This window comes from Sinocyclocheilus rhinocerous, unplaced genomic scaffold (genome assembly GCF_001515625.1).
Source record: "Sinocyclocheilus rhinocerous isolate Xijiao unplaced genomic scaffold, SAMN03320098_v1.1 scaffold334, whole genome shotgun sequence".
NCBI classification, from domain to species: domain Eukaryota; kingdom Metazoa; phylum Chordata; class Actinopteri; order Cypriniformes; family Cyprinidae; genus Sinocyclocheilus; species Sinocyclocheilus rhinocerous.
Window position 1 is genome coordinate 1238059 of NW_015658500.1, and position 9968 is coordinate 1248026.

General features: G+C 36.3%; 1 protein-coding gene across 1 annotated transcript in view; it reads right to left on the minus strand.

Annotated features, from left to right (window-relative positions):
- LOC107722232 (ankyrin repeat and fibronectin type-III domain-containing protein 1-like) overlaps nucleotides 1-9968 on the minus strand; it is an 85678-nt gene that overhangs the window by 18449 nt on the left and 57261 nt on the right. The window contains exons 6-8 of the mRNA XM_016530512.1: nucleotides 8226-8418; nucleotides 6076-6286; nucleotides 775-969 (exon numbers count right to left, since the gene is read on the minus strand). Coding sequence (XP_016385998.1) covers nucleotides 775-969; nucleotides 6076-6286; nucleotides 8226-8402 — 583 coding nt within the window. The 5' untranslated portion in view covers nucleotides 8403-8418. The remainder of the gene's footprint in view (nucleotides 1-774; nucleotides 970-6075; nucleotides 6287-8225; nucleotides 8419-9968) is intronic.

A 9968-nucleotide genomic window follows, 5' to 3' on the forward strand; every position in this document is an offset into this window, starting at 1 on the left:
TGGGTGATCCTTTTTCCAACTCAGTGATTCTTCTTTTTTATTTTTTTCTGACATGTTGGTGTTATATCTTTCACTTGGATGTTATAAGTTGCACTGAGTAAATACAGCTGGATAAACCAAAAACTGTGTCTGTCTTCATTTCAGGCTGCAAAGCAACAAAATGTGATTATTGTAAAGGGGGTGATTCTTTTCTATACCCACTTTATATGTACGTTTTATGTGGTTCCATCTTCTTGTTAGCACCTTCATTTTGTACTTGTAACCCAAAGCACACAGCACAGCTAATGGTGCTCTTGAGTTTCCTGAAATCCTTTTCAGAGATACCTCTGAATATTTCTCGGCAATCTTATTTTTGAGAGTGTCTGTGGCAAAGCGTTGCTGATTTATCACGTCTGCCTTCACTTGAGGTTGTTTACAAAGAGAAGCCAACGAAACTCACCTGATTTAACAAGTAATCAATATGACAGGAGGGTGAGAGGGACACTATTGTGTGTGTTCGCAGCTCAAGAGTCATTTCAGGCCAATCAACCTGATATTAATATCTGTGGGCCAAATGATCATAGTGGCTTGTTTGCAAAGTCTTCACATTCTAATAAAGTTAACAGGTTGGGCCAATATGGGAATAGATGACCTTTCAGCAGATAGTGATAGATTAGACAGAACTGATATTAAATAAGGCTAGTTCGATGTGTATTGTATTGTATCATAACATATGAATGACCTTTTTTTTCCCTGAAAGGTTAGACAACAGTAGCAGACTCAGGTTCGACTTACGTGCATGCTCAAATCCCGTGCGCATGCGCTTGTAGAGTTTGCATCTCCACTCCCAAGCTTTGAGCTGTTTTTCCTTGTCAGATGTTTCCAGGCTGAGACTTTCTCTCATCACCTGGGTGGACAGCTCGCTGGCTCTCCTTTGGGCTTCCTGCACCAGCGCTGAGAGATGGGCATCTCTGCTCTCCAAACTGACAACTGAAACACAACACAGAGGTCTGGTAATGAGACTTTTCATTAATTCCAATGAGTATGATTTTTTTTAGCTTCTGGACAACCTTGCATTTCAGTTTAAAGGTGACATATCATGCAAATCTGACTTTTTCAGGTTTTAAGTGCTATAATCAGGTCCCCGGTGCATCTACCAACCAAGGAAACGTGAAAAAGATTAACCCAGTAACTTTGTTTTGGTAAACCTTTTTCTGCAAGCATCTGCAAAAACGAGCGCGTCTGATTTCGCTCCCCTAGTGACGTGGCAAAGGGATCTCATTATAATATCACCGCCCCTTAATCTGTAAAACGAATAAAAAAAAGAAGCTTTGTTTACCGTGGCTGCGGTCGTGTGAAGACCGAAGAGTGTAAAGACCATCGACTCTACCGTGCGACTCCACCGGGCAGGGACACCGGCAAAGGATAAGTATCGCTTTTTATTTCTCCTCTTTCCTACTATTTGTTTCACTTCTGTTTCAGTTTTTTTTATAACCATTTCTTACTATGTGTCAGTAAGTTGTTGTTATTTTAGCATGTGTGTTTGGCTCAGTGTTATTTTTTTTTAGGATTACTGATAAACTGGAGCGCCGGTTATGGCCGCCTGAGAGTAAGACGCGGAAAGCATCGCTCCCACAGAAAACGTCTCAGGTTACTTATGTAACCATGGTTCCCTGAGTAGGGAACGAGACACTGCGTCCTCTAGGGGTCGCTATGGGGGACGCCTCGTCGTGACCCGTGTCTGAAGCATACATTGAAAAAACACCAACTCGTTGGCCGGCGACAGCCATGACGTCACTACCGGTGCTGCTTCTCCAGGGGTCGTTTGGGAGTCACTCAAAGCTTACCTAAGGGGAATAATTATAGCATACTCATCTGGTAAAAAGAAAAAATATCAAAATCAACTGAATTTACTTTCAAAATACATTAAGAAATTGGAACTGGACTGTTCTGCATGTGGAGATGAAAATATGTATATGAGACTAAGATCATTGCAGCGTATGATCATTGTAGAGTATGATATGTTGTCCACCAATGAAGCAGAATGTGCCTTACTTAGATCGAAACAATGTTATTATGAGCAGAGACAGGCACGAAAAACAGCGTTTCTGCTTCCACTCAAAATAGGCATTTTCAAAATGATATGTGGACCACAAAACCAGTCATACGGGTCAATTTTTCAAAATTGAGATGCATAAATCTCAAGCTTTCCATTGATGTATGGTTTGTTAGGATAGGACAATATTTGGCCGAGATACAACTATTTGAAAATCTGGAATCTGAGGGTGCAAAAAAATCTAAATATTGAGAAAATCGCCTTTAAAGTTGTCCAAATGAAGTTCTTAGCCATGCATATTACTAATCAAAAATTAAATTTTTATATATTTACAGTAGGAAAGTTACAAAATATCTTCATGGAACATGATCTTTACTTAATGTCCTAATGATTTTTGGCATAAAAGAAAAATCTATTTTTTGACCCATACAATGTATTTTTGGCTATTGCTACAAATATACCCCAGTGACTTAAGACTGATTTTGTGGTCCAGGGTCACATATAATAAATTACCTGTCGGGTATTTTGAGCTGAAACTTCACAGACACATTCTGGGGACACCAGAGACTTATATTACATATTAGGTGAGGTGTAAAGTCAAAATGTCTTACTTCAAACCTGTATAGTGTAGAAAATACAGGTTCTCTGCTATGAAATGAAAATGAATTACACATTCGAGCTCTTGTACAATAGAGCACAACACTGGTCACCCATTTTCTCAGTGGCCTAGGTACTGGGATTTTTTTCTCATCATTTCCTCTGTGGGCAGTGAAAAGATTTTTCAATAAAGAGTTTTATAAGCCTTGAACCAAACCAACCAGCTCTGAGATGAATACAACATTACAAACTTTGACTGGAAGCAAAAATATTTGAAAACAGACACTAGATTGCATACTTAAATTCATTTATAAGGAAATGAAGCCTTCATTCCATGAAGTGTTGAGATTGATGTAATAAAAAAAAAACTATAGTACAATATATAATGAATGACTTTAAGTAAATAGTTTTAGTTATAAAAACAATATATTTTGAGTCTATGGCTAAATATATATGCATTTTGAGAGTGTAGGGAGTAGAAATTTGTATCCATGGTGACAGTGGTTTCTGATTGGTTTATCTCTCTTGAGGATTATGAGTAGTGTAGGTTTTTGAGCTATAATAAATAAATAAAAAGTGAAAAGCAACAAAAATCAAACAAAGCAGAACCAAATAAACAGAGCGTGGTTTACATAGAAAATGAACTCATCAAAACTCAGCAAGAAGGCTAACAAGAATATAGAAAACATGCAATAATAAACAACTACAAAGATAAACATAAACCAGTAAGCAAAACCAACACATGACAAATCAATAAACCAAAAGAAAAACAACCAGAATTCAAAACCAATAGAAAAACAACCAGAATTCAAAAGAAAGTGGAAGCAAACAGAGACAAGATACAAAACAATCTAGATAAACTTCAAAATAAGAGACAGATACAATTATTATGAGTAGTGAGTTCTTCACCAGAAATACAGCTATTTTTTTCTGAAATAATATTTAATTCACACTTGTGGCTTCTACAGAAGAATGTATCATAATTTAACAGCCTCATGGTAGCTCTGTCTTGAAGGGTTTATGCGTTACTGCTGAAAATCAATTTCTCTATGGAGACAATGACCAGGACATTTACTTCTGGAAACCTACTGTAGCATTACGCTCCATAACAAAAAATAAATAAAAATAAAAATCAAGTAAAATTGTTTCTTCACAATTTTTTTTTCAGTGTAAGCAGGGCATAATAGTTTTTGCTTGCAAATTCATTAACTTGTTTATAATCAAAACTGTAATGTGAAAAAGACATGCAGTAGCAGACTGATCAAATGTATCTCCAACTTACATAAACCAAAAATAAAAGTCCTGATTGAAATGACAGGAAGCCCATTACACTACCATTAATTCTCCAAGCTCACACCACTTGTGTCAGCATAGCAGTGTGGATGAATGTAGTCTACGGTCGTCTGGAACACACAGGACTGTGTTTGGCCATATAGATTTGTCATGTTAAAATGAATACTGCCTGACCAGTCCTCCTCATAGGCTGTGAATACTACTGCATTTTCTTTCAGAGCCTTAGTCATAGACCATGACAGCAAAATAAACAAATAAATACATGGCTGAAGAAACCCTCTTTCACTGGCCCAGCCTGAACCCCTGGAGACGGCAGCTCTCCGGGGGAGATGATAAAGTGCATGTTGTCAACTCGAAAAAAAGAGGGTCTAACCTAGCCGGTCTTACACGGGGGTCCACAGCGCAGTGGAAAAGGTAGCCATATTAGCTGCCATGAGGTGCAATTTCCTGCGCTCTGAAGATTGACATCTGGCTACTACATGCGGTTAATTGAACAAACTATAAATTAATGGGCAAGTCGGCCGAAATTGCACTGTCACACACAGTTGGCACTGTCGGGACTTTAGGACGGCCCGAAATATAGGCATTATGGGCCCCAGTCCTGCCCATAAACATGCTTTAACTTCAGCCTTTGGTCAGACCTCCAAACTGTCAGGCGTCTGGCTGATTGATTTACTTGGCATTTCTGGCCTGACATAAATATAATGCCGAAAGCCCAGGAGGGGAAAATACGGCAATGTTTATTTTCTGTTTGTTTACAAGGATTGGATTGTGCCACGATGAAATGTTTTGAAATTTAACTGCAGCCCGGGTACAATAAATCACTTAGTATAAATGCCCCCCGTTACATGCATCATTGGAAAAGTTAAACCATTAAACGACAAACCTTGTTAAGATTTTTCTAAGGGATGCCGTGTGCTGTCTACCCCACCCCGGCCCCGCTCAGACTGCAGTACAGTGCTCCCTGTTTGGTCTCAAACAACATTCGGCTTTTTCATGATTGCACTGAGCGCTCGGGACTGGAGGACTTTTTCCCCCCACGTCTTTCAAGGTAAGAAACACCTGTTCTACTGTTGCCAAAGACTCAGGGACTGAATATGCTATTGATTAATCTAAGGGCAATGGGTGCAGATATTTTTTAACAGATCTGTTCTTGATGCATTAAAACCTGATATCCGCACCCAGGTTGTCACAAAAATAGTTGAAAAAAAAATGCATGAATAACAACAATGATTGTTTTATTATAAGGGTACAGTATGTGACACTGTACAATGTTATTACCAAAATATTACATAATGAACGTAATTCATTAACTCATTAGTGGTCACGACAGATGTCATTAGATGTTTAACGTAGAATTATGAGTGCTTATGGCAGCTGTCATGGAAAAGTTTATTCTAGTATTCCTAGTTATATTTCATCACACAGTGTGTTTAAGTGTTAATAAATTGAATACTATGTACTATGTGTGTATGTGTATATATATATACTGTACAAGCATACAGTACTGTATTCATTTGGAATATATTTTATATATCAATATGCAACAGCTGACATTTAATGAGGGGACACAAGACTTAACACAGTAAATCAAATAAAATCTATAAAAACAAAAACATTTTTTTAAATGTTTTGTTTTCATCAAAAATGAGGACAATACATATTCTATAGCATTTTGGTGAAAACTACCTGTCACAACTGGTTGTAAACCACGCACACAACGAGGAAGATGACTGTTCAAACTGTCTTTAATAAATCCATAAGTAAATCCACACACTAGCAAACAAAGAAGCACAACCATACACTGACAACACTGGAAAAGGTGAACTGAAAACACAGGACTTTTTAGACAGACCAACGAGGTGATAATGAAAACACAGCTGAACGTAATGAAGAAATCAGATCAGTAACTATGATGACAAACAGGCAGGGAAATAGTGCAAACAGAAAACAACATCCAAACAGGGTGATATCGTGACACCACCATGTCAAATGTTCGTAAAGGACTAGATTAAATAATTGATTCACTCCAGTCAAATTACATTGTAAATCTCAAGAATGGTTTAGTGGCTCTTTAATAAGGAAACACTTTAGACACACTGAGGGAATTGACTGTTTAAAGCTCATCGCTGTTAAATATGCATACTCACAGTGAGGGCTCTCCTTCCCTCCAGCTTTGAGTAGCAGTTTGGCTATGGGGACGTTGTTGGTCATGATGGAGATGTCCAGAGGTGTCAGGCCTTCACTGTTGGGGGTGTTGAGGTCCAGTTCATCAGCTGTGTACTGAAACAGCAGGATCTGTACGGCATCCAGGTCCTGCTGTTCAACAGCCTCAAACAGAGCCTCACTGCTCTGAATGTTCTGTGAGGAGAAAAAACGGTTTGAAGGTAAGCAGCGGCTCTCATGATACTCTAAGTAGACATTTAGCTGACACTTTTATACACTGTAACTTGCAGAACACTTGTTACTGGAACAGTCCCCCTAGTGCACCTTTTGGTTAAAATCTCTGCTCAACTGTACAACAACAATGATTGTTAGAACAGAATCTGTGACTCAAAAGATCAATAGATGTCTTTAGTAATCAGAATGCCCAACATTTGATCAAATCTAAACAATTCCTCACCGCTTGCCTGTTCATTATATATATATATATATATATATATATATATATACCATTTGGGATCAGTAACATTTTGTTTTGAAAGAAATTAATACTTTTATTCTGCAAGGACAAATTAAACTGATCAGAAATAACAGTTAAGACTTTTACATTGTTAAAAAAAAAAAAAAAAAAAATTTAAATAAAAGCTGTTTTTTTTATTTTTTTTTCATCAAAGAATCCTGAAAGAAATATATCACAGTTTCCACAAAATCATTTAGCTGCTGTCTTCAACTGATAATAATATGAAATGTTTCTTAGGCACCAACTCAGGATATTACTGGCAATCATGTGACACTGAAGTCTGGAATCAATTACATTTAAAAATATGTTAATTTAATTTAATTTAATACAATATTTTAAATAGTAAAATAAATGTAGCCTTGGTGAGCATAAGAGACTTCTTTCACAAAAATTAAAATCTTACCAACCCCAGACTTTTGAATAGTAGTGTATATATTTTTTTTCTGATTATTATAATTGTATTTTGAATAAACAAAAATAGAATACTACTTTATATTGAAAAAATATTTACTGTTTTCAAACACATTTCGAATTCTCCCTTGTATGCAATTAGTTGGATAAACAGACTCATGCGATCTGTTTAGTCAATGTTGTATTATTGAGCTGGTTGGAATGCTTGATCAATTTTTTATTTTATTTTATTTTTTTGCAATGCACTGCATAGCCATGTTTATGGTCAGGAAAGTCAAGCTATGAATGTCTGTCTTATAGATGTTAATGCATATAACTGTTAACTGGGATTGCAGAAAATACTCTCAATTAATTAAAAAAAAACATTCACAGACTTTCACCAACAATCGGCACAGACAACATGAAAAAGAGCACAGATTGCCAATGGATGATTTCTCATGGGTTTGAATAACAACCTTACAATTACTAGCACAGGTCTGTAACCAGGCATGCACCAGAAACTACTAGCACCCCAATCAATGAATGCAATAATTATTAATAATTAAAATGTGAATTCACACATCTAATCTAACAACCACAGCAGCTGAGTTTCTACTCTTTAATTGTGAGTTAAATCCATGTATGAAAACATATGGAGGCAGCGAGGGTGAAAGATGTATTAGGGCACTTGTGTCAACAAGATGATTGCTAGATCTAGCTGTATATAATCAGTGATATTTGTGTAAGTTCTGAGAGCATGGCACAGCGCTGACAGACTCATGATCACCCGAAATGTCATTCCAGTTTTAAGCATGTCATGTGTACACTCTTAAAAATAAAGGTGCTTCACGATGCCATAGAAGAACCTTTTTGTCTAAATGGTTCCATAAAGAACCTTTAACATCTGAAGAACCTTTCCGTTTCACAAAAGGTTATTTGTGGCGAAAGAAGGTTCTTCAGATTACAAAAAGGTAAGAAAGAGATGGTTCTTTAAAGAACCTTTGTCTGAATGGTTCTTTGTGGAACCAAAAATGGTTCTTCAATTGCATCGCTTGAAGAACCTTTTGAAGCACCTTTATTTTTAAGAGTGTAAGGTAAAGTGAATGTTTACATCAATTGATTCTACAGTATACGTATAAATGTAAATGTTGACTAATGTCAGCTTTTTATTATAAGAAAAATTGTGAATTACTGATACCCATTTTTTTTATTTTCCAAGATACTCACAGATACTTTGTGGATACGGTCAGATCGACCAAAAAAGTAGGCATCCTCAAAGGAGGAGTGGCTCCCCTTGAGCTTCTCAGAGAGGTTTCGGTAGAGGCGCTTGGCAGCACTGGGGGAGGCGGGACCCGCCCCCTTCTTACTCTGCGTCAGCTGCAGGTTCTGCATTTGTTGGGTCATACTAATGGAGAAGTTCCTGTGGAGTTGAGAAGGGAAAGAGAACAGACAAAACACATTTAGGTGTGATGACTGTTACATCAGTGCTGTTAAGGGGGTGCACTCAAAATAAATTAATAGCATGTGTTTCGGTATGTAATTTATGACTAATATCTGAGTCAGTAGTGTCTTGGTGACAGATGGCCACTGGATAGTCATTAATTCCTCAGCTCAAGCAAAAAGTTACCTGCAAAATAACTGCATACTGATGCCCAGGTATTTTATTTTGAAAAGAAAAAGCAAATATGTGACCTCCAAATAAACCTTTCTGATATCTACTGTACACTATTGTCTGAAAGTTTAATTTCTTTTAAAGAAATTAATACTTTTATTCAGCAAGGATGCATTAAATTTATCAAAAGTGACAGTGAAGACATTTACGGTGTTACAAAAGATCTGAATCCTGAAAAACTGTATTACCTTTTCTACAAAAATATTAAGCAACTGTTTTCAATTGAGATAATAAGAAATGTTTCTTGAGCAGCAAATCAACTCTTTTTATCATGTGACACTGAAGAGTAATGGCTGATGAAAATTCAGCTTTGCCTTCACAGGAATCAATTACATTTTAAAATATATTAAAATAGAAAATAGTTATTTTAAATATTTCACAATGTTACTATTTTTACTGTATTTTTAATCAAATAAATAAATTTAAAAAAAGCTTTGAGCATTAGAGATTTCATAGGCATAAGCTGCATTCCTTCAAAAGAATTTAATAAAAAAAAACTGACATTAATTTCATGACATTATTAGTCAACATCAAAACTGATATCTCTCAACGATCCATAACAGACAATTTTATTAACAATGGCAGCCAGACCAAACTGATATAACGGCAATTCGTACATATTTTACTAGGTGGCTAATTCGTACGACCTCACTCGTCAAATTTGTATGATTTGTGAAAAATCTTACATATTTTACGAGGTGGCAAATTCGTAGGAATTTGTATGAAGGACTACCCCTAACCCTGCCCCTAAATCTTCCCCTTACAGAAATCATACAAAAATTTGTATGAATTAGCCACCTTGCAAAATACGTACAAATTGGTCGTGAGATAGCATTGGCCAGACCGTGGCCATCACTGCAGGACAACATAGTCTGGTTATCAAGGATATCCTCAATGTTCTTATACTATAATGAAATCCTCCAGGAAATCAATTAATTCTAAGCTAACAATAACAGTAAACTCAGACAGTGAATTTATAGTAGCTGTTGAGAGAATCCAATTTATTAAGGAAAAAACACAACATACAGTATGTAATATTTGTTTTGCTGCATTCCAAAAATGTATATATTTGTGAAAGAATATTCTGAACACTGTTCTGATTTCTCATCTTCATCACCTAGTAAGTTATCTGTAGTTTATGTAACCACAGACAAGTAGCACCTCTATATCAACCATCAATCACTCCATGACGTGTACTAAAAACAATTCCTATAAATGCCTGAATAAAAGACAAGATCTGCTACATTTGTCAAAACATCTGGTGCGAGTACACACTGTCTGAACGGAGCAAAAAAAAA